This window comes from Ischnura elegans, chromosome 1, assembly GCF_921293095.1.
Source record: "Ischnura elegans chromosome 1, ioIscEleg1.1, whole genome shotgun sequence".
NCBI classification, from domain to species: domain Eukaryota; kingdom Metazoa; phylum Arthropoda; class Insecta; order Odonata; family Coenagrionidae; genus Ischnura; species Ischnura elegans.
In genome coordinates, this window is record NC_060246.1 from 136,329,353 (window position 1) to 136,356,089 (window position 26,737).

At 37.8% G+C, this 26,737-nt stretch overlaps 1 protein-coding gene across 1 annotated transcript in view; it reads right to left on the reverse strand.

Annotated features, from left to right (window-relative positions):
* The window catches only part of LOC124153606 (BTB/POZ domain-containing protein KCTD16), a 51,446-nt gene that overhangs the window by 13,129 nt on the left and 11,580 nt on the right, over positions 1-26,737 (reverse strand). The window contains exon 2 of the mRNA XM_046526891.1: positions 12,244-12,479. Coding sequence (XP_046382847.1) covers positions 12,244-12,479 — 236 coding nt within the window. The remainder of the gene's footprint in view (positions 1-12,243; positions 12,480-26,737) is intronic.

Consider the following 26,737-nt stretch of genomic DNA (forward strand, 5'->3'; position numbering starts at 1 on the left):
TCAAATCACTATGAACTCATTTTATCCATTTAAAATAACAAAATGAACATTTTTGGGATATCGTAACCATCAGGAATATTGTAAGTACCAACCTTTTACTCCATTATTTTTTTATAACACAAGTCATTAGGTTTCTGAAAGTGTGGAAAATTGGAATTTGAGGAATAAAACTTTAAATACTCCTCACTACATGTTTTTATATCGGTTATAATACTTTAAAATTGTCTTAATAACTGACCAAATGAGTGGTTTTCGGAAACGGCAAGTAAGGGTTAAAAAAATATTTTTTCGTCGTTCAGGTGCATAAGCCATTTCATTTTACTCTTAAATAAAAAATGACCTGGCTTATATAGATATAAACAAAAGAAGTTGGAGTTAAAACTGTTATTTTGGATGTAGAGAATATCAATTCTTGGGATTTTCAAAATAATTCCTCTGATCAACGTAAAGCAAGGCACGCAATGATTGCGTTTGGTTCCAGTGACCATTATAAGGTCAGAATTATAACTAACCTAGATCATTTGTCCTCGAATTTTTTATTTAATTTCGAAAAAAGATATAATTTATGCATGGAAGCTTTGGTTAGATGACACCTTTGAGCTTATGAGTAAATGCTTATGGGTTATTCAAAAGCATACCGGGCCATTTACGAAAGAATTTTGTCCTTTTTTCTCTTGATAAAAGGATTCATAATACTATTACTCATTCATGTGCGTCGTAATGTCCATTTTCTTTTCTTAGCTATTAAATATGTTTTCGTTTTGCGGCACCAGTCATAAAAAATGTGCCTTTTCATATCCACAAAGTGATACAGCAACAAAACGAGGAGAATTCCTTCAGAAAGTCAAAGTGAAATATTTTTAGAACCTCAATATTCGACAGCGATGTACCTACCACCACTAATGTTCACCGAATTTCCTGGAATTCCGCTCTGAAACTGAGCGTCAATAAATGAGAGTCCAATTGTGCGTCTTCCCAGAAGACATTAGCGGGCGAGCGTACAAGCATCCGATGTTATATATTTTTGAGGAAAAACAAGTCATCCTGCCGATTGTTTTCGTTTCAATATTTTTCCCTTCCGTTCCATCTCGCTTCTGATCTTGTGTTATTAGCGTTTATACGACATGGTATCCTCCGGGGAGCGAATTATTTTTTTATTCTCCTCCCAGTTTGTAAGGCGCTGATCGTTTTGTTGGATAAGACGGGTGGTGGTGATCAGAGGCAGGATCGGAAATAGAAAGCAAACAGAGCGAAACGAGCCATTGATGCCCGGCAGGGAAGTTTGTCTCCCCCTTTTCCTCCCCTTTGTACGGAAAGACTTCTATTTTCTGGAGATGGCGTATGGGGATGACGATAACAAGAGTACGTTTCGGTTAGCTAGGAAAGACCGATAGATCCCGAACCGATACTTCCTATAGGACCTATCTCTAGCAACATGGTCCTTTCTCTTCTTTCCAAATTGGCTTCTTTCCTATGCAGTATTACAGGGTAAATATTTATTTTTTATTTACACGAAAGTGCACACCCTTCATCTGAATACAATTAACGTCAGGATATGAGGAAACGGCTATGGTATGATGCTTGAATCGAGAAAAAATTTGATGCGTGGCCCTCATAATCAATTGCATTGTTAAGTGACTTATAAAGAAAATTTTGATCCGTATTCTTTCAATAGTATGGAAAAACGTCTCTTTTGTCGTCATATCAGTAAGCTTATTTTGAACCTGGTAGTCAGCGTGCAGGAGTCCAAAATTATCAAAAATTTCGTTAAGTACCATCATTGACTCTAGAATATGAATTAAATATGAACAATGACTATCTAAAGGCAGGCGTAACCTTTTCTGCTAGTTTGTCTGACCAGAGTAGAAGTGTTAGTAATTTTACTGAAGATGCGATAGCTGCAGGTTGACTATTTTCGTCGATTCATTCTCGATAATAGCATACTCTTCAGTCCTGTAATGATTTTTTGCGAAAGAATATTATAATATAACTAATATAATAACTAATATAACTTCTAAAAGTAAGGACTTAATCTTCTCCGCAAATTGGACCTCTCGCGAAAAAAATGTGACCTTGGCAGAGTAGAATTTATTTTAATAAAAACTTGATTCATTCTATATTTTAGGATTAAAGGAGGCAAAGAAATAAATTTGCCCATCAAATGACTAAAATCTTTCAGATGCATAGGTTTTACATCCTGCTGTCAGTTTCCTTTTACTAATATAAAATCTTGGTTCAGGAAACATACTCTTTGGAATTTGGTTTTTCAAATTCATTTTAAATTGGCCCTGATTTTCCTTTTGACCTACCCATACTTCATTAAAGAATGGTATTTGCCAATAATCGCAACGCATGAGAAAGAACTAAAAATGATCTATGCGGAGAACGTAGAAGAGAATGAGCCAGTTACAATGGCATCAATTTGTGCATGGGTAAAATATATTGGCGTTTCTAAGTCATTTTCTATATATTTATAATACAAGTAAGCATAAATAAAAATCATAAAAGTTGATGATGGGATGTGCTTTGAAAACGTTTTGATAAACTGTTCCTCATATGCCTTGCATGCATCGTTACAAATTAGATTTATTAACACTACTATTTCAACCCTTCTTTATTAATTGGTTTGAGTTAATTTCTCTGTGGATCAATGACACAATTAATCAGTGGCAAATGAAGTCATAGTTTACATAGCTTACTGAAATTAAGAGGATTACAGTACTGAGTACTATTTATCAGCATTTCAAGTCAATAAAAACGTAAGTTAGGGAAAACCATGAAAGGTTCGTGCTGCATTGTTGTACATTAAGCCATTTGCTTCAAATTTGGGTACAGTGGGCTTCTAACAATGTGCCAAGAGGAATGAAAAATTTCCATATTTCTATATTTACTCCTCCATCAAGTCAGACGCCGATTTATACAGGTATTTTTTTATTCCTTCTCCATGCTAGTACTGCTATTGTTGATGAAATTCCTCCATTTTTTTGAGTTTCACGTATGCTGTTTTTATCCCACTAGCGGAAACACATCTCTCGTGGAAAAATAAGGGCGCCTTGAGTCAACATTCCCGTCTCCCCACCCCAAGTGAACGGCAAAATGGCGTGATTTGCTCTCGTGCCTCGATAAACAGAATTTAAGAAAAATATTTCGCGTGCCGACGGAAGTATGATCTCACCAGTGGCAGGTTAAAGGATTTGTAAACATTTCACTCGACCGACTCTCATAAAATAAAAAATAAAGAGTTTAAAAAACGGGAGGTAAAAAAATGGAAAGCGTTCCGAAAAGGTCTCTAGTTTTAATTGAATTCAAGGAATTCAGCCGTTCTATCGTGGTTATGCAAATAAAAATAGTCGAGCCAGTAACAGGAAGCTTTGGAAAAAAGTCAATTAAATTCCATTGTTATCATTTCCTGAATGAAGAAATACTGATCGCCGCGCTCTTAATAATAATGGAGAGCCGTGGAGTTGAGAAACAATAACAAATTGTGAAAAGAGCAAAATCCTGAGCATGCATAGAGAATAAGATTTGCCGCGATAGAGAAAAAAAAGCAGATGTGCTAAACGTCCCTAGGAGTACTTGTGATTTTTTTGGGGTGGATGAAAGGTGAATCCCAAATTCAAAAATTAAATGAAGAACGAGCTCAAGATTACCGCCTATATTTTTTAGGAGGAAAATATTAAAACACAAACTCAGTTAACATGGAGATTTTGTTTTTCTGTAACAAGATCCAAGGGAGCTGAGGAAATCGTAAATGTCATGACTTCCCTAAATTCCTGGAATATAGGAAGGGCTGTGAAATCGAAGACTCAATCAAATGAAATTTTTCGAATTTATTTCATGAACACCCGCAACCTTTTTAAGGCTTTTAGCAATTGAGCAATTAATATATTGATTAATCCAAGATATACAATTGGAAGCACTTAATATAGTTAAAATAGCTGGAAATTCCTCGGGTTTCTCAATATGCGAATGACTTTGCATTTACCAACTACGTATGTTTCATCAGGCTTCATCAACTGTGCATGTATGTGATATTATCATGGCTCATTACCGGGGCTCTAAGGTTCACACTTGAATCTGGTTCTGAAGTTCTGAGATAGTAGGTTCTGATGTCAAAGTCCTGAAAAACCATTATTCTTAACACAGCAATCATTTCTCAGGTTCCATTCATTCATCATTTGCGGAGATTGTAATTATATCTTTAGATGAGATAAGCATCAATTTTGAAAATGCATTGGTATAAGTTTCATAATGGCTCTCTCATGTAGAACCGTGGAGACGATGGCGTAAACGCTGGTCACATGTTAAATGTTACATCTGGCGTAAACGTGAGCCCCGAACTTTTAAATGCGGTTATGTGAGTACCTTTAATATGCTCTAGTATTTCATCCGATACTTAGACGATCCTAAGTTATTTCCAAAATAGTATCCAATAATTTAATGATATATTATAGTTACTTTTGATAAAAACTATATTATAATAGTCTAAGAAAATGGTGCTCTTGATTTGAGATAGTTGGATGCTGTTTTAAATTTTATTGAGACTAATATTCTATGGGATGCTCTCTTAATATAAGAAAATAATATAGGCACCTATTTCAGAGGGGCTAATTTTAAACCAAGTGGGCTACTCTTCATTTTTGAAGATCTTTTTTTCAGTGTATTTTTTACTGAATTTACTTTTGACAGGATTACAATGAGTATATAAGCCATGAGGAATGGTTCGCATAAGGGAGAGGAATGTCCAACTCCGCGGGGTGTCTAGTAGTGGGCGGGTGTGTTAAACAGGGCCCGCAGAAGAAGCGGCGGTGGGTGGTCAGAGCAAAGGATTGTGGGCAAGGACGACGACGACGCATGAGTGCACGTCATCCGTGTCGAACAATTGTCGGGACAATAACCGCTCCCCCGTGCGAACACGCGCACGATCGTGTGAGAGGAGAGAACCCCCCACGGCTGCTGCAAGCTGTAAAAGGGAGGAGTTGGCCAATCTGCGGCGGGAATAGGCCCGCTGAGCGAATCGAGTGAGCGGGATTTTAGTGGGGGGAGGGTTTTTGAGAGAAAGGGATCGGGTTGGCATTCGGGTAAGCAAATAGGTTTACCCGTTCGGGGGTTGAGCGGTAGGTTCGCGTGGGGGAGAGAAATAGGACGTTTTGTGGGCGTACGAAGAAGCAATTTTCTCGAATGGGGCAAACGGACAAACTTGTCGTCTGTCATACACATACCACATCAAACCCTCGGACTCTCTCTCTCTCTCTATCTATCTCTTTCTCCTTCCCCAATACCCTTTCTCCAAAATCCCACCCATCCTCTCCCGTATTCGTTTTCCTTTACTACCTCATTCCTTTCCTCTCTCACATATCCACTCGCCCTTCCTCCCTCCATCTTCTCGGGGGGACGATAAAAAAAAGGTTGATGAGCCGAGTGCGCACTATATTGATGGCCGTCCGAAATACTAAATCTCGTTTACTGCTCTTTCCCTGCCTTCCCTCTCTTTACACTCTTCTCTCGCTCTCTCAATGCCACGCGTGTCCACGTCCGATTTTTTAACCATGCATCGTCCTCTATTTGCTTACGTGTTCAGGCCGCAGCCAATAAAAAAGAGAGCTTTTGCCACTCAGATTTAACGACTGAATGCGGAGGACAGAGGTTCGCGGAGGAGTGCATTAAGGCAAATCACATTCGACAGGACTAATCATTGATAACCTCATTGTGTGGTGACGACTGATGAGAGGCAAGGACTACACATGATGTTCTTTTTTATAACTAATTAGATTTCGACATTCCTCGACTTGTTCGCTTTTTTTTCACATTTTTATCAATGGAAATGTTCTCTGTTCCCAGGATTCTCAACAGTCTCATATATCTCGTGGTCTAAGCGTATTCGTCAAATTCATTTATTAAAGCGTTTTATTAGAGAATGGAGGCCACATGTCCAAAAGCATTAGCACTGAAGAGTCTCTGGTTCAATTATCGGGTGAAACCCTTGGAAGCCCCGTCAAATAAATTCTCAAAGTGTAGGTGGCCCGTGAAAAGGAACTGGGCTCCTTCCGTGTGAATTTCATACGTCCGTGGCTAAGCTCGGGATGAGCTCTACCCGCACCTGTACAAAACCAAATTTCGGGTTTAATTACTGAGGGATTGAGTGCAGCATTAACATTATTTGTTGTGAATGGGAAACACTTGTCATTGCATCCCGTTCTTAGGTCTAACAATGTTTTGATTTTTAATCCAGTTGATTTTATTTCCTGATAATCAACGTAAGATAAATATTAGCATCCATAGTACCCCTGGATATATTAAAAAAATTGGGGAACTTTTTTTGATTTTAGTCCTTCTGCCTTGCATTTTTCAAGGAAAATATTTTGTGGTTTGTGCGAAAGCAGAGGGCAGCATCGCGAATATGCTGGACGAGTGTTATGTCTTTTTGGAAAAATAATAAATTTTCTCCCTACTAGCAGTTCCTTTTAAAAATGAATTCTGAATTTAAATAATTCAATCCTCTTTTCAGAGACCGATTGCTCCCTAGAAAGGCGCGGTAATTTTATTTTAAGAAAATAAGTTCACGGTTGTTCCACTTTACAATATTTAATATATCCATCCATTTTAAATATATCCATCGTGTGCCTTTCATTTTTATATTGATAAGAAATGAAACTCAACAGTTTTGTTTTTAATTCATATTTTTACTCGGGCAAATGCCTAATGAATGCTGTGGTATTCAGACTTACTCGCCAGGCGATTTCTTGGTTGGTTCGCAGTACCAAGTCTTTTACCAAGAGGGAGTCCTTCGCTTTCTTTTGTGCTCATGGAAATATCACCCTCATCATTTCATTTTGCGTGTAGCACGACTGGAAATCACGCTGTGCAGATACCGCTCGAGAATTATATCTTCTGCGGCATTAGTTTATTCAGCATTCGGTGTTATCTTAGATCTAAATCTGCTCACACGCGACCTCTCCACCCGCTAAATATCGGGTATCAGCGAAATCTTCCACGAAAAGCTTTTAAGCCTTCGAGCTGTGGAGGAAGTGGAGAGAGATTAGCGGGCATTATAGTCTTCCTTATCTCAAAGATATGACATGGGAGTCACGAACGTGAGAAAGCGTGGCATTGGAACTTTTCGCGTAATTTCAAACGCTAAAAAATACTTCGAAAGGGAGTCAAGGGCAACGGAGAGCGCGAAATTTAGTTCTATTTTCCTGAAAATAGTGAATTAGTGGAACTATTTGGTCATGGTTTAAACCCCGTTGGTGGTTGAAAATTAGCATGGAAAGCCCAATCGCTTATTGTCTTACTTGTTGTATAAAGGGCACTTAAAGAACATATCTTCCTTCATCAGATGAGACGTTAAGCCGTGGTCCCATTGAATCTTTTGAATATGAGTAGACTAACCAGGAGAATACCCGATACTTTCCATTCTTCCCCATTTACGAGAATTAATAATAATATGCATTCAACTCATAAATACAATGTTTATTAGCACATGTATAATATGGAACATAGGTACTCCATTGGAATGATGATTCCGTTTTGGGGTTACCGATCTGTGTTACCGATTGATATTTGGGATATGATGGGTGCTACATATTTGAACAACGAAGTCTCAATAGTGAACAAAGGAATCTCAATTTTGCAACAAAAAAAAATCCAAGAGTCTTTTTAGAAAGTAAGCCAATATGTTATCTCTCGGCCGCCATCTTTAAATATCGGTATTTCCATGGTGATTTTGGTTGCTGACTCATCAAAAGGCGTCTATATGTGGGGTGGATAATGAAATGTTTCAAGTAGACATGAATGAATATCAAAATACACCCCTGAATATCTTGATGGTGGAGAAATACATCTTTTTCATTTCAATGTAGAGAATCATACGGATCCCAAGGCTGCATTTGAGAACAAGGGATTTCAATATTGCGAGTCAATATCATCGCGATTCCCTCGGCTTTTGCTCGTTTCCACATTTCATTCGTCAAACTTCAAAATCCCCCTTTATCCACTTTAGCCGCCTTTCATATGGAGTTGCTGTCGATATGAGAGTGCTGCCCTCTCAAGGACGATCGTACTTGGCTGACCTAGTTATCCGTAAATTGCCTGCTCTCGGTCTCTTTGACGGAGGAAACAAAACGCAAGAGGGATAAAAGACTAAAAATGCAGCATTTGATGAAGAAAAAAGGAAGAAATCGGGAAATGGTACTACCGCCTAATGGTCGATTAAAAAATGGAGCGGTGAAGAAATTACGACCCCCGCAAAATGTGGGATAGATTTTTCCCTTTTGCAATGAGATCCTAAAACAAAGATTCATTTCGGTTCATTCTCTGGCGTCTTCGGTTTTTCGGTTCATCCACCGTAGAATTGGAGGGAGAGTTTCATGCACAGCTTGAAACAGTGACAGAGAGAATTTTCTGGCAGTAGCTCTTTTTGAATCTAATAAATAAGAGCTCTTAGGAACATTTTCAAGTTATGGCTGCCATTTTATATTCACCAAAAACTATGCTCGAGCGATGCTAAGATCATAGGCAAATGCACTAAAAGTGTTTCATTACTCTACTGCAATGTGAAAAAATGAAAAACGAAATAAGGAAAACGAATAGACCCTTAAATAGTGCACCAATTCATGGCACTACAATATGGAATAAAAAATTTTGCATGAATCAAAATTATTCCAAATGATTCGTGTCATTCGTATTCAACTGTACTTATTAATCATCCAGCAATTCATCATACTTTGTATTATTAGCTATAGGTATAATATTCTCATAGCGAAAAACGTCAATTGGACCGCTGCTTAACTCCACATCTGGTGAAGGGAGAGACGTTAGTGCCCTACAATTAGCGGGCAAGCAAAAAAGCTATTGTGCTTTCCATACATGAGTTAAACCTCAAATGGGATTTAAATAATGACCATCAGGTTTAAAACATTGTTCCAAAAAATAATGTAATCCTCTTTTGTTGAAAACCCCTAATAAGAATCTGAAGAAGTCGGCAGTACTGTAAGAGAAAAGTTTGTTGTTATTTAAAACACGCATTCAAAAGTTAATTCATGTCCTTTATTTAAAATCGAATTGATTTCAAAATAGCTGTTCCCAGCCCAAATCTCAGAAAAAAGTAGATAAAATACGTATCACATGGTTAATTGACACAAATATATGCGTACGATCGTCCAGGAAATAAAGTAGTTTTATGTATGAAATATTAACATGTATCGTAATTTTGAAATGGATTCGTTGCAGCAATGATGAAATTGTCTTGCCGCCGCAGTGACCTGTGCATGTACATCGATTTCTCCATTATTTCATGATTAAACTGCATAAGGGAAAATGCAACAAAAAAATAGCCTTTCAAATTGGCTCAGCAAAATTTGCTGTGGCTATGGTGTGCCAACATAGTCTCGGCGTCGTTGTTAATCCCAACGGGAATGGATAGAGTCACGCTTTGCCATGCAATCAAAAAGGTTATGTAGCATGAGTGCCCGCAACTCTTCCATGAAAATTTATATTAGGTGAGCTTAGCAGGTACACATGTACACGCGATGGTAAAAAAAACTGTGGTGCTCAGTAGCGATGTATATTATATAAAATAAATTAATATTATATTATTCAAAATATAATTATATTTTATTTTAACCTGAATAAAGGTATTAATCGGTATAACCTCTCAGATAGAGGCCTGAAGATCTTCAGTTATGAAAGATGAGCAATTCACCCTTTTTCGAGTGTACTGAGATAGAGAGAAGTCCTGTGCTGAACCTGACTCTTGACTTGAATTGGCTACTAGTGAACCGTTTATATCCCTAGCGTTTTTATACTCCAACTTGAATTGACGTCTGCATTGTTTATTCTTGCCGTAATTTTAAGTTATGATCGCCCGGTGGCTTTTAACCATTTTCAACTGTTAGCCTTCTATTTCGCTCTCTGTAACTACTCACTAAGGTTCCACGGTGACATAATTTAATAGTAAAACGCAGTAGTTAATTGAAAATGGTTCTAGGGTCGGCTCAAGCAGCTGTACAATATAAAAATATGGGTTGCGTGATAACATAGCAAAAATAAAAAGAAAACTTAGGTTCGCCATCATACGATTATTAAAAGTTTTTTTCCCATTAAAAATTTAATTGATATAAAAGCACAATGTGTAATTATAGATGGCACTGTACTCGGCTAAAATGATTAGTTTAAAATATATTGATTGAATTTTCCACATTATATGCCCCCTCCAAATTTGTTTTTTTTTTAATATGGATAGATGCCACTCATGAAATTAACCTTTTTTTAAGGTCACAACAAAATAGGAGGTTTGTTAGGAGGTCCATGGTGGTAGCTATCTTTTAATATAAATTCGAATTAAATGTGAATAAGAGCGATTATCGGTATCTGGCAAAAATTGTAATGGCAAACCCATAACACTTGATGGCTCTAATCGACTGATTCCGGTTCCGGAAAGTTCGTATGCTGTTGCTTTTTTTCAAACTGGAAATTTTAATCCGAATGGATTGAATCCTCACAAAGAAGTAGAATTATCTACATTTAATTAAAATTTACTAACAAAATATTTCCATTGCTAATTCATTATTTCCCATTTTAACGGTGAATTAATTTTTCAGGAATATCTGCATTTGGTTACTGCAGCACCGTCAACTTGCAAGTGAAATTAGTTTTCTCCTCGCTAACCCTGTAAACCCTTATTTCTTATAACACCCAACACACATTCCCAGTTTTACCTCATCACTCTAGCTAGTTTCTCCGTAGCCAACCCCGCATTTGACGTGGTAACGCTATACAGGGTTGAAATTGTTTTGTCGAACAGTTTTCTTGATTATGCCATAATATGGCGAAACTGGTTGCTCGGTTAATAAAAAAATTCACGTGGAATATACGAATTTTTATTATTTTTTTAGTCATGAGCATGAGTATAAATCAATCATTAAGCTATAAGACTGAGATAATGAAATGCAAAAAAACTTTTTAAGGCCATGTATATTTAATACTGTACAACCTAGGTTTCGACGTGGTAGGTCATGATGATTAAATTTATACCGAATTATAAAGTTTTTTTACATTTCATTATATCAAGTCAGGTAATCACGCTTGGGACAACGAATCACATGAGACTGAGAGCCCAAATATTCCGCAACGAGCCAGCAACTGAATATCGTTACGCATCTCTGTGGGATGAAATGGAACCACTAGGTATGCGAAACAACTTTTCAAATTCTGGCCCTTCAATCCCCACAGAAGAAATTTATGACGAGATGTTTACAACCGCAGTTCCCTTTTCCTCCGCAGAGATACGCATAGCCGACAGTGCGCGTGATACACACGTAAAATTCGGAGATTTTGGGATCACTTTGGAGGCGTATTTGAAAACCTTTCAAGCCATTTCATAAGCTTTCAAATCCGATTATTAACTATTTCTACGTCTTCAAGGCTGTGTTATTAGTGTAGGGTGCAACGTCCTTGGTTTTCTGTTACTTTGCATTCACCTTGAGTATTCATGTTTGCATTTAATGTGAGTTCATGGGGTTCGAATTTTACAATAAAGTATTCTGCAGTTGGCCACTGCATATACTTCCACCCACTGGGTAAATAAATGGGCACACAAAATTCGACATTCGCAAAGCGTTCCGAATTCAGCGGGGAAATAAGCTAAAATAATTAGGTCTATTTAGTGGCGGATTTAGCGGGCTCACAGGATTCATGGTTCCCCCAAATTTCTTAAAATTGTAATTTGTTTTAGTCGAATAGTTTTTGCATCCCAGTAAAGGGGTATAGGGAGTGCATATGCCAATGCATGGCTACAAGTCCCGAAAGTGAGAGAATTTCGAGCTGTATTTACCGCTGAACCTAGCACTCCCTGATGTAAGAAAACAAGTTGAAAAATAAAATAAGCTGTGTCTAAACTCTTAAGGCATTAGGGAGTAAGGATTTGGATCTTAACCCACCACCCCCACCAAATTTGATGCCGTATCCGCTCCTTCGTTCATTAACAGAGATTTTTATTCATAATTATATGATGTAATAAATTCATGACTTTTCAGTGATATTCCACGCGACAGTAAATACTCTCGCTAATACTGTGGATAAATGAATCGTTCTGCACTCATCGCCTCGCTGTGGGCATTTTTGAAAATCGATAAAAATGTGCCCTAAATGGTAGCATGAATGGAGCGTCAGTGGGGCGGACTGAGGCCTTGTTTATGTGGTTTCCTCGATGCGGGCATTGAGTAAGAGAGCAAAGTGACTCACGATGCCTCCCTTGTTCCCTTTGACCAGCGCCTTTTTGTCGCCGTCGTCGTCATCCTCGTCGTCGTCTTGGTCCTTGAGACGAAGGCTTTTGGCCATGTCCTTGAGTCTGTAGAAGGACGCCTCCGCTTTGAGGCGCTTCACCTCCGAGAAGTTCTCCGGCAGCACTAGACGACCCTCGCGGAGGAAGTCCAACACGTAGCGGAACAGCACACCGTCCCGGTCGATGAACACGCGACCTGTGGAGAAGAAGGCAGATCACTCACTCTCAGGTATCGATAAATTTCATCATTTATTATTTTCTACTCCATCTTATGTTTAAAATAGCCCCCAATGAGCTCCTTGCGCTTTCGCTAATGGGTTGATGTCCGCATTTTGAGTGGACATGGTCGCACTGTGCGGAGCCTCGCTCTCTCTCTATCGGTCTTATTTGAGTGGGTGAGAAGCCAAGGGGTACTATTGATTTATTTTTTCTATGCATTATCAGGTTAATACATTAGAAAGAAAAAACAAACCATATCAATTAGATATTTAGTAGTGCATTTGAATATCCTCTTGATGTCTGCACAGAACAGAGACTCACTCGCATTCCATGGCAACCAAGTTTTTGTGTATTTCTACTAACAATTATCTTTGCCTAACTCTGTTGAGAAAAATATCACTGGTATCCCATGGCTTCGCACCCTCTCTTATATTCTTTTTTCTCCTAGGCTCTATACTCGTTTATTTGCTACGGTATTATTTTAATGCATTCGATGGATACACAGTAGTACTGAGTTTTACGGTTTCCTGTATCTGATACGCCAAAATGTAACTTCTGAAAAAATGCCGAACTAAAATTTTCGTGTATGAGATACGGTCCAATATGTGTGTATTTTATATGCTCTGAAAATTTTAAGATGATATGCCAAGTTTGAAACAAGTATTGCGTCACAAAAGGATGACCTGTTGATGGGGGTTTATGTGTCGTAAAAACTTTCGCAGATACTCTCGGATACTCTCACCAAGTTTGTTAAATAAATCGTTATAGTTTTTCAACACGATAACTCTACGAGCTATGTTACCCATCGGATATACTTCTGCTAATCACGGAATACTTTTTCGCATGAGAAAGCTACATTAATCGTTCGAAAAACAGCATCGCTGCGGAAATGGCAAAAAAATGTATACCGTTGGATTCTCCTGTAGTTCATTAATGTTCTCTATAGCTTATGTGAATTTTTTTTCCTCTGTGGTAACCGAATTAATAACCATGGATGAAGCAAGAAAGAAATACTCAGTAGATTAGTGCAGGCAAAAAGTATTTCTAAAAAAAAAGGAGAATAATCATACAGCTGAAAATACAAGCATAGAATGAAAGGAAAAAATTCATCAGATGCAAAATATGGAGTATGTTTCTCTATGAGAGCGAGGCTTGAATGGTAGAAAAGTCATGAATTATTTTAAATGTGGTGCTACCGAAGAATGACGAAGATTAAATTAATCGACCGCGTAAGTAATGAAGAAGTGCTTAGAAGAGTGGGAAATAAAAGAAAAAAAAAGAAAATCTTTCTTCTGAAAACCTTAAGGGGAAGACGGGACAACTTAGTTGGCCACATTATGATGAATGATGACCTGCTGAAAGCAATAGTAGAAGAACAGGCGGAGGAGAAAAAGTGCAAGGGATGGCACCAAATGTGTTACAAATTAAGGATTTAAAAGAGAAGAAATAAGTCACCATGAAAAGGTTAGCCTATCTGAGTTGTAGACCCTATGGCTTCAAATGGTACGGTTAGTTGACTGTCTTAATAGCTGAACGGAAACCCCTCTCCTCCTTCAATTCAATGGAGGACAGCATTGCGGATTCATTGGCTTGTGCATAAACATTCTCTCTGTAATATGGCATATTTAATGATGAGTAAATAGAATTTGGTTTTCATTTAAGCGGAAATGAGCACAGTCATATCTAACGGCCGTAAATAATTGCTTTCTAGTAATATTGGTTTCTATGATATATGTGTCCAATCGCCCTACATGGTTACATTGAGCTTATGCCACATCACTAAGCCACCTTATCATAATATCCTTCAGATGTTCAATCTATTCTGCGATCACTCAAAATGGTTCCCCTTCGGTATTTCTCTCTCCCCAACTTAAATTGTCCACTCTGCATTTCCAATCATAAGCCGCATGTTCTGAACCTCTTTCTGAAAAGTTAATACCTCTGTTAAATGCAGTAAGACGCTCGCAAAGTATATTTTTCCCAGCCTTAAATCCGTGCACGAGTTCCTTCGTTTTCTCGGCAAATCAGTCATCATGCCCCTCTCTCTCTCTTGTCTTAGCTGCAGCAACCTTTTACCATTATTACCACTCAAGAAAACATTTTATTCTAGCTTTAACTCCGTGCTTTTATGAATACCTTTTTAAGACATGAGAAACAACATTTTATCAATTTTAAAGTTGAGTGGGATAACATTTAAGAATTAAAATTATATTACATGAATACCGATGCATCATTCGCACAGAATATTTAAATAATAAGTCAGAAGTCGACCTTGGATGGAAATATATTTGTTTTCGCATATTGTTATCCTCATTGGAAGGAACGTATCCTCAGAGTATTAATTTTATGTATGATCTTAGGTTTTCTCGGTGCAGAAAAGTTTCCCGGGTTTTCCACCGGTTGATGTTTTCCATGTCTCCTGGGATGTTTTCCATATCTCCCGGGGAGACTTCTATTCGCTATCATCAACCGGTGAAAAACCCGAGAATATTTTCTGTATCAATTTTATATCCATAGAAAACTTTCTGTTCTCAGAATCCTTTAAAAATAACATTCCAATGCCATTTGGCCAAAATAAATTTATTGAGTTTGTAATTACTAAGTCGGACTTGAAAATCGATTGTTCTTTACCTCAGTAATTATGTGGTTTATTCATGAGTGACTGTTGATTCACAGGTGTACAGAGAGCAAATTTCCCTCTATAGTGAGTGACAAAATGGCCTTTTTTGTTCTTCTGCCATTAATAAGCTTTGATGAGTGATCCCACTAGGGAAACGCTTGGCTAAATTGATTTACGAGACTTAATTGCTCAAAATTTCGGACAAAATTACGCAAATGCTGGCGAAGTGTTCTCCAGAATTAGTGCTCCATTACCTTGAGTTGACTTTGAGTGTTTTAGGGACCAGCTCGAAAATGTTATCAGAGATTTCGCGTGTCAGACAAGTACATAATAGGTTCATGCGTCGCTTCATTGCATTCATTTTTTTTCATTTGACCTCTGAATTCTCTCCACGCGGTCCGTGACTGCGACCGCACAATGAGCAGGTTTATTGGACAGCGTCGCGGAAATATAGCCCTTAATGACGAACGGTCAACTTTTCATGTCTTTTGACACGCGACACGCTCGGAATTAAATGCAGAAAGCCATGAGTTTCGCTATCATTTGGCCTTTTTGGCATAAATAGATTTTGCTCTCACATTATGCTTTTTATCCCTATTTCTTGTATACTAACAGTTTATCAGTGGGCATTACTTTCTGATATCCTAGTTTCTAACTAGTGAGACGATTTTGTTATTTTAATAGAGGATTCATGGGTAAACTTCTGCAGTACTAGGTCAGAAATTTCCTGAGTAAAAACAACTTGCTGTTTTGTCATGCATGGGGTTCAGAGTATTCTGCCTGAATAATGGATTTTTCTACGATTCGGTGTCCTCTATATCCTAATATTTCTCGTTCATCTTTGACAAAACATTCAGATTCTAACACAGATCCTCTTGGTCGAAACATAGAGAGCTGTCGAAATGTTTTGCCGGAAGATTTGGGCCTAAATTGCCCTGGAAATTCCACGATCAACTCATCTACTGGGAAGGCAAGGAATCATTTACGTGTGAGTATTTTTCCTTAATAATTTAGGAAAAATAGTCGTGCACTAGCATTATACTCAATAAAGGGAGATATTCACAACGCTCCTACAAAATAATGAGGTATTCAACGGAGACTTCTTTTTCCAACGAACCCTTCAAATGGACTATTAGTCTCACGAAGGTAATAATATGTTGCAATTGGAATCATGTAATTAAAACTGGCTTGTCCCTTGAGAGGAAGAAATAAATAATAAATCACTCTATGAAATAAGAGAAAAAAGTAGAATTTGAAAAAAATTGTGAGAAAAAGGCTTACGACGGTAGACAACTATATTCCGGTCTTTAGAGAGATTGGGAATTACGCACTACATTATTTTGAGACGAACAGATACGTTTCTCACTTATATAAATGGATCATCGAATTCTCCTCTCCCATGACGATTTCAAGAGTGGTATAGAAAGGGAGAGAATTCGTGTGTTTTTCCTCGGATTATGCTTATATAGACCGCCTGCAAAGAGCGCCTCTGGGATTACGTCCGACGTCCGAACGGAAGACCATTGGCCGGTGAAGTCGTAAATAGCCGCTTAGCAAAGCCACTTTACTAAGCCAGCGGGCATTATTCATTGCACGTTACGCGGTTTCTGGGGGATAAGTTTATTTTGGACCGCCTAGAGAGGGTGGTGGTTCCTTAGGGTTTGTGAGGATTGAAAAAGAGAGAGAAGGAAAACGGGGAGGAGAGAGTGAGCAGAAAGATGTGAAGAGGTTAGCTGTGGTGGCCAAGACAAAGGCGGTCATCCACAACGAGTGGAGTGGATTTTAAACAATGGCTTGAGAGGAAAATGTAGTCAGTTAGCATGAAATGTTAGCGTCATAAAAAAGTTAGAATGATGAGGATATCTGATTGATGAATAGCAGGTATACTTCAGCTACACTCTCACTATAACCTTCGCTCTTTACGTTAGTATTCCCTCACAACTGGTATAGTTTACGAAATAAAACTTTTATTAATTTTAGAATTTTGAATTCGCATTTTTTTCGGATTTATTGAGTAAAAATATTTCCAGACTTAGTTTAAAAAAGGAGCGTTTGGGAAGAGACAATCTGGCGTGATTATTGATGCGACGAGCGATGCGAGCTACCACCGGAAAAAATTTAGAATGACGGTTTCGAGAGAAGTGAAACTTATTTCCTATAAATAATTAAATCAGCTTCTATTTTTCGCTAGATGCCTCAGTTTATCTATTTCCCGTGCTTTTATTGATCTACCTTCTCTTTACAGTTCCTCGATCATCCACCTTTTTATTTTAAATTCATCTATAAATCATTTTACATGAAAGCTAATATTTTTCTCTAGATTCTTTATTATAAGTGCTACTATTGATCAAGCTTCTGTTGATAGTTACATGATTATGTTAATTCACCTATTTTATCAATAACTGTTAGCAAAATAAAAATTCTCTACACCCAGAACTTTTAGGCCGATTATAAAGGGAGCTGTTGAAATGTTGTCCTGAAAGACTTGGCGCTAAGTTACCCTGATAATTTTTGGAAGAACTCTCATCCAACTTATCTACCGGAGAAGCCAGGAATTATTTCCATGAGTCCTTTTTCTCAATAATTTAGTAGCAATGAAAAAGGGAGTCCTCCATTACTAGTGGATTGGAGTTTAAACAATGGCTTGAGAGGAAAATGTATAGTCAGCAACGGATAAAGATATGCCTGGGTAAACTTTATGCTATCACCCAGGAAACGAGCATTCACCAGAAGGCGAACTCAATGCTCCAATTCGGCTTAACAAAGTCAAAGGCAAGTGTGAGTAGCTGACTTTGTCTAAAACCCTTTGAAGTTTCATATTTAGCAAAGGATTTGATGGTTATGGGTTGTGGGGATAATAGATAATCAATAAAATAGTGATTTTGATAAATACGTATACCTATTCCTCTCTTCTATCCTCGCGAAAGAGGAGAGGCGGGCATTCCCTTTACAGGCTGCTTCTCCTCGAACCCCTCCCCACCCTGCACGCCTCGCCTTACTACAAATAATCCCCCTTAGCACACACCCATTTCCCTCTCCTGCCGCACCCGTAAACTCCGGGACAGATCCCTTGCCGTCGGGAAGCGTACGAGGTTCCTGTTTTGTTTTTATGTGAAAAAAGTATTTATATTTTGTTTCTCCTGCTCTCCAACGCACGTAAGCCATTCCTTATTTTTTCCTGTCTACTCGCTTTCTGAGCGTAATGCTCGGAACTGGATATCCCTGCCATTTCGCGGAATCCTTAAACGATTGCCAATATGGAATGAAGGGTGAGATAAAATACTGCTTTGGGCACCTAGAGACTTGAGAACGGTCACTGAATATAAATGCGTCTCCATTTTTTTTTCTTTGCCAGGATGTAGGTGTGGTCTAGAATTTCATATCTGGTGGTATACTCACTCATCGAAGGAACAAAGGGTGATAACTGCGTTTTTCATCTGCTCGCATTGTTTTTCTTCCATTGGTCCAAGTAAGACGTCATGGGTTCAGAATACCAGAGCAGTCATATTGATTTAGATATTTAATTAATATTTTATCATCATAATTATAGCCGTAGTGTGTAGCTATTATTAGATTCAATCCAAGGGATATTTGTTTAAGTATCATTCTGTCGTGAGGGTATTGAGATGGTTCATTTTTACTTAAGGGGATATACAAGTAAATTTCTGTTGGATTTAACAAATCAACTGAAAAAATAAGGGGATTTAATTAATTTTTTATGTTTTCAATTTATTATATGATCTTCATTAATAAGAGAAAATACTCAATTTATAATCTCTCAATAATACACCGCTCGTATTAGAAGAAACTGACTTATTTTGATTCTGTATTTTAGACCAAGACTTCACTAAAATTTAGACTGAATATTTCTCATTTTATTTTTAGGAAAATGGATCTTTGAGTGTGAAAACTACTCTTAGAAAAATCTTTTTCTTGCACATTCAATTATGTCTTGTGAATGCACTTTAAGTAACATATTACGTTTCAAAATTACTTTTATGCCACCATTTTTAAGGTGGCAGGTATTCATGACCGGCACTGAAGTAGTGAATTGACATAGCGTAGCTTCTAGTTGTTAAGATTGATTGCAGTAAGTTTTTTTAATTTCAAAATTTGTCCGAAAATGCCAAAAAAAAGTGAAGACCTACGCAGATGACACTGAATATTTTACCTGTTTGAATGCCATGTAAGCATCGCTTTTATTTTACCTCCCTCATAAGTGTTGGTATATTTATTTCAATCATGTAGGACTGTGGATTTGCGTCAGGGACTTAAAACGAACTAGACATCTGCTACATACTCAGGACTATTGTACATCCTTTCAGCTTGAAAATGCCTTTCAAGCCTATTCATCATAGTCATATGTGTGTAAGATTGATTGCCAGAGAACGGCGTGACCCGTAGAGGAATTCTGACGGGACGAGAATTGCTATTTCCCTGGAAACGAGCATTCATCAGAAGGTTAGCCCAATGCCTCAATCCGAATTGAAAAAGTCCAGAGCAAGTATATGTAGCTGACTTTGTGTAAAACCCTTTGACGTTTCATATTTTTAAAAGTATTTGATATATGTGAGTTTAAGGATACTAATTCATCAGCAAAAGAGTGATTTTTGTCGAAAAATCATGATCTTGTGTGAAGCAAACTTAAATGAAAAATGCGAAGAGATTCACAGCGTTTAATCTGAGCATAGCCTCTTGTGATGATATTGGTAACCTTAATTATATTATATCTGTATTTGATGTCGTTAAAAAGGAAATACCGATAGGTCAGCGGAAACTAGTACACAGTATTTTATTCTTAATTTTGTTTATTTACGTACTCATTTGGCGTTTTTATTGCTGTTAGTGAAAAACACGCGTACTAAAAAGGATGAAATAGATGATGACGTGAAAAAAGCAAGCAAATTATTTTGAAAAAAAAATAAGAACCATAGTAACATTGGTTATATTTGGTGGAAAAATCTTTTGTATTTTATGACATATGCTTAATACAAACTAAATCGTAGGATATAGGTGGGATAGGCGTGTGTTAGAATATAGCGTGGATAGGTGTGGTAAGTGACAGGGGCTTGCTTAAGTTCTTTTATTTTATTTATGTGTTAAATCCAGATTCTTGCACTAACTTAGCCTCAGGTACATCTGAGACTCACATGGTAGTTCAAACATTAAGCTTATGGATCATTGATTGATGAATATTATAATCATTTGGTGTGATCATTAATTGGTGAATATTTGCAGTCCCATTTGTTTAGCGATAATTCTATTGTGACCTCATCTTATTATAGATGTAAGGAACGATATACTACAAGTATAGGTATTCGTTTATTAATTAGTACCACTCTTATATGAACACATTATTATACTTCTGAACCTACATCTCTTGCATTTCTATTATATATATGAAAACATACCTAACCCCTGCATAAACAATAATTTCATCGAGAATCAATTAGTGCTCCTACTTGAATTCAAGGGGCAGAAGACTTCCAATCTGGTCGGCCATTTAGGTCACTAGTTACCTCGGGTCGGCACCTTGAGAGGGAGTTGATGGACTTCGGTTGGTGACATTAGGAGTTCATCCCTCAAAGCTCACACACACGTATGTCATCTATTGCCGAGTCAGGTAACTGAATTCTCCTGCAGGCATTCGCCCAGATGACGGGATTGGCGACATTAGGGGTTTATCCCTCCGAACCTGCTCACACGTGCTTCCATGTCAGCAAACTAAATCCTCCCCTTCGACGGTCGGCCGGACGACTTCAATCCTGATGATATCCTTTCGGATGCAAAACGATACCCGCATTCTACCCAAAAAAAAATTAAGAAGCTAATTAAGAATCACAATTTCTCTCAGTTGGCATTGAATATAATGATGAATTCGTTTGTGTCCTGCTCCTTTCTCAACTTTATTTATTTACAATCGGTAAACAAAGTTGTGCATAAAAGGTATGTCAAAATTCTTGTCTTCTCTTTTTCATTTATTATTGTAAAAAAACATTTTTATATGTCTTCGCGTATTAACTTATTGCATTATTATTCTCAGACTTATACCCAGAGACGTCGTTCATCACTAAATAATTGAAGTCAAGAAAAAGAAATAGATTCATTGTTTTATTCCCATACCACCGAAAACAGCCTTTTCATGGCATTTTACATCGGGTATTTCAACATTTTAACAAATTTAACCTGCACGAACGACCATGCCCTCTAAAAAGAGAACCTACTCAGGTAGGACTCGAAAACGCGACCTCTTGTTTCGTAGGTGAGGAATTTAACCTGCCACCACCGAGGCCGGCAAATGTGTCCACCACTTCTTTTGAAAGTTTTGTTAAACTGAGCCCAAATTTTATTGCAGGGATGGTATTTAAGAATCCTGATCCATAGTTCCCGTTTTAGCCGGAGATAGGAAGCGAATTAATTCATGAGGAGAAATACAATTGAAGCAAAAACATCTTTCTACCGAGGTAAGAGGTTACAGCTCTTGCAACATGGGTATATAATTCACCCCTGATCACGGAATTTGATAAGACCTCTTACACATTTTTCAGAAATTTCATATACAGCTAGGATTGTATTGTTGTTTATGCATCTATTTTTGCAAGCGATTGCGGGGTTAATGTAACTTATAAAGATCGCCGACGGTGGAAGAAACTGGTGCTACACATTCTTCAAGTATCCCATTTAAAATTGCTTGAAAACAGTAATTACCTGTTTTTTATGTATAAAATGTTTAAAACATAAAATGTGTAAATATTGAAACATAAAAATAAATTTTTATGTTTCAATATTTACCGTTCATTGTGCTTATCTCTCACCTTTTATCTGCTATTGTTGATTACCTCATTTCATTACAGTGACATTTAAGGTGAGACATAAAATATTCGACACAAAAATTGTAAATATTTGTTATTGCCATTTAGTTCCCGCTAATAGCTGTGGTGAGGGAGCACTGAATTGCTGAGGCCTTAACCTTGTAGAATTTAATTTTAAATTAGGAAAAATAACAACTTTGCTTTCTACATATTAACCTTTAACAGAGAAAATGTTTAGTTGTAGATATCAACGTTATTTTTGTCCTAATTTGTAGTTTGAAACGTTTTTTTCATGCATGAGTATCCTAAGGCACATAATTATGGGTATTTAGCTAAGTTAAGTAGACCTAGTCAAATGCATTACGAAAAAATTCATTAGTTTTCTAACGTATCTTATGTCTCACTTGGTTAATATGCACTAAATTTGTTTTATTTTGTGGAAGAGTAGGTGTTTTACGTATCTCAGCGTTGCGCAAGTCGTAAGGAAATCTATTTTGTCCTCAAAATGGGCTGTGTACCTGGGTTACTTGAGAAATGTTAGCTTTGGCATTTCTCAGCTAGGCGTTGCCGAATATTTACGGCATTCACCTCTCGTAGATTTTCCACGAGACAAAGATTTATGAGCAGTCTCTGAAAACTTATGCGTGTCGCACAGAATGTTCTATTCACTTGTTTTCAACCTTGCCTCAACCGTGCTCGTGCCGGTTGGTGTAATGGCTCCTGCATTAAGCTATGTATGCGGGAGGTAATAAATGTTTACGTCTAGCTCTTCTCGTCGTGACATTCCACATGCGGGTCACGATCTCCTCTGTTCACCCAGGCTCTCTTAACGACTCGGTCGGATATACACGGGTAGAAGCTAGGTGAAGTGACAACATCAGGCCACTACAAGTACATACGCATAAATGTAGTAATAGATGCTTGAAGCCCCAATAAAAAGTAACAGGGCTTAATTAAAGTTACTTTTCAAAATGCTTAATCAGTCACTAGTGCAAATTGTAATGTTAAAAAAGAACTTGGTACAGGTATTTTTCGTATAAATTTTGGAAATGCAATGAGTTTAATGCAATGCAATGCATTTATTGCAATGAGTTTTATTGAGTGTGGATTTTAAAATACGATTATACAACGCGGCTCTAATTATTTTCACATTGTTCCTTATTGATGCTGTAGGCAACCTTGAAAGGCCAAAGAACGTTATCGGTCTATTCCACGTAATTGTCTTGTTTCATTGGTTGAGAAGTAGAGAGACTTACGTTTTCTTTTCTGAAAGCAGCAAGTGGAATTATTAGTAATTATAACATTTATGAAAACGTAGCGATCACATGTAAAAGTTAATTAAAACTCATTCGTTACCAGAGTTTCAGTTACTTATACTCCGGTACTATCAGCATAAGTATGTAGCACAATACATGAAATTGAGGGACGGGATGATTGGCACCCTGTAGAAACTTATCTATCTGCCTGTGAATGAGAGCAGGCTTAATGAGTAATCGTTATTGCGGAAACACGTGTATTCTTCTTTTGAGTAAAATTTGTTGACGCTAAAATACAAAAGCGTTTTATTTTATAGTTTATAAATGTCCTTTCGGCATCTATTGGTTACCATCACGAAACAGAAAATGCGTCACTATCAGGCACATTCCATTATTTTGTAAGTGCTAAATCTTTACCAAATAGCATGCCGAACTACATCCTCAGATTTAATATGAATGATGGCGCTGAGCTTGGCTGCTTTGCGCGACAAAGTTTGGTGGGAGCCATATGCCGTTTGAGTAATATCGATAATAATATGGAAAATGAGAAAGGCTAGAAATGTATAGCCATAAATAGTTTCCATCACTCCCTGAAACCCCGTTTTTGTTACTTTATTCTTTGACGAAAACAATATTATTATTTTCCCTGTGAACAAATATTATCGCTTGAAATCAAGCTTCGTAAATTTAGAGGCGTAGGTTACGTGATTTCGGAAATTATACCTTGGACCCATGCGTGCAAATCAATAAGTTCTATTGTAGTTGTATATTACGCAAACTTTTACGAGTTATAATCACCAAAAGTATCACCAAAATTATGTATCGGTTGCTAGCGGCAGCGTTTGCGAAATAGCTATAATCGAAACTATTAGTTTGACACAAAAAACGAAGTAGCTCGTCATGTGCGAGGAACAGATTTTTTTCTCTCTTAAATGGTCTTCTACGTTTACTGTTACTATTCTATTGCCGAGTAAGCACACCATGATTTCATACCCCCGATGTAATATTTTTTTTACGGAGAAATTAGTTATCCTGACCTCTCCCGCATAACTCAATCCGTCTGGCAGTATGTGATGTTCATAAACACGATTGCATTTAGTAGCGTTAAATTTCAGGGTAAAAAATGAACCAGGTGGAAAATCGACTAAATCATTAGAATTTTCTATCTTCGACACCAGTTTTACCCCTTTTTAAGACTTTTATTATCTCTGTGTTTTGTTTCCCTGAACTAATGGGATTTTTTTTCCTTTTATTAGAGAATGTCCAGTGTAAGTAAAATACGCTGGGTTTTGAAGGACTTACTCTCATCAACGGTGATTCATAGATGTTCCGAGTTAAAAAAATATTTTCCAGATCAACGAAAACTCTAAGAATGTTCTATGTGTAAGCCAGATGACTTACCGAGGGCGTGAGCAGCGACATTATTGTAATTATTTCCTTGGCCTCCTGATATGTTCGTCAAAAAGTCAGTTCCTTCGTACGCTACCAGGAGCGACCTATTATGTTAAGTATTTCCATCATATTCTCTATTGTTACACGCACGTGCGGTGAATATTCCTAGCTCTTACGTAAAAATAATTGTAGTGATAGAAATAAGGTTTTTTTTAGAGAGACCTTGGGCAAAGTACATGGGGAAGAGTGAGATGGATGATTTCAAGCTATGTATGGAGCGTGTGGCTTGGAAGCGGAGATTGAAGATGCGAATGAGATATGTGACAAGGAGTGTAGATATGGCAGAGGGAGTGAGAGAGTCGGCTGACGTCACGTCGAAGAATCTCCTCATTCTCCCGCCCCGCGTCGCCACCGCCGCGCCGCCCGCCGTCCGGCATTTAGGTTGATGGAATTCGTTGCATGTGTGGACGGAAGGGGTTGGGTGGATCTATTGTGTCCTCGGTGTTATGAGCGGGTATTATGAAAGGAGGAGTTTCACATCACTCCTCCCGCGCGGCAGAGGAGGTCTCGGGATGTGGGGGTAGCGGTTAGGGTTCAAGGGGAATGGGGGGAGGGTGGCAATGTGGAACTCCCGCTTCCAAGGGCCTCGAATATTTAACGAGTAAGAGTTTGCGCTCCGCTCCTAAGAGAGATGGTTTTCCTCCTCGGGAAAACTTCGTGCATGATAGGCAGGGAAGGGGAACATTGGTGAGTTGCGCGCGTGGAAGTGATGTTGTAATATTGCACCCGCTCCAGAGGTCTTTTCTCCTTGAGAATTTTTCTCTCGTTTCCTCGAATCAATTACGTGGGTATTATGCACCACTATCGTTCCGTTCTGTTATGAGCAATATTGCTCCATGTCGTGACACGAAATACTTAAGGTTCTGTATGGTCGTTATCTTGGATAATGGAACGGTGTTATTCAAACGTATTGCTTATAATATAACAAAATTGGAAGAGTAAAAATGCTTCAAAAAATTTTTTTTTAATCCTAAGTCTTAAAGGAATCAAATTTATATGGAGCCGGCCACAGGGCACATGTACGGGAATTGTAAAGAGTAACACATCTTCTTAGAGAGGTTTAACAATTTTTCCTCGGTGAAATTTTGAAAATATTTTTGTATGGAGAGATAGTGGCGTAGCCAGGATTTTGAAATGGGGGGGTTTTACCGGAGATTCCGGGGCACCTCCGGGGTGTATGAAAAACAACCGAGGATAAAGTGGGTCCGGGGGTCCTTTCTGAAAATTTTTGGGTTTTTCATGCTGAAAACGTGATTTTTTAGGACTCAAAAACCGTAATTGCGTACGAGTATTTATTAAAATAAAGTGTGTAAATTAGATTAAGTAAAGCTTTAATGGTTCAAGGGGTTGTAACGCGGAAAATTCCCCCCGTGGCTACGCTACTGTGGAGAGATACATATTAAACTTGTTAATTTTTAATACAAGTCAATAGAATGTTCACATTCGCCATTTACTGCAGTTTGCGATTATTTATCAATACGTAGGTACATCAAAGGATATTAAAAATGGCATTTTCCTCTTCTTATTGAAATTTTAGTAAGGTGATTTGATTTATTGCAAAGTGAAGTTGGTTATGCTGAAATTATATTTACTTTTCAATGACTACAACGTTTTATAAGAGAATTTTTCAACGTTTACTGATGAGCAATTTTAATTGTCTTCATTTCGAATGCCATATCCTTAATGAAATGCATTGTACATCACTGGCTCTGGAAGTAGTAATGTAAGCACGAAAATTACCTCATATTTATTTAAAAAATCTCAGATTAGCCGGCAAATGTCCCCTCAGCGAATGAGTTGAAACGAGCCACATGGTAGATGCGTATAGTCCCATTATGTTCGCCGGTCTTTGTGACTTGCTCACTGTGAATGCCTTTTTGCTTCACGAACGACTAAGATCAAGAGAATTTATGGGCCATTTTCCCGTTAATACGCCCTAAGATCCTTTCCTTTTAATGACATCAAGAGCAGTGCTAGGAGAAACTTTTTACCCCGAGCTCACCATTCACATTCCGGCTCAGGTTTGTGCTCAAATTCCATTCTATGACTATTTTAGAGGACGCTAAAAGCACGGTAGGCCTCGGTAATACCTCAT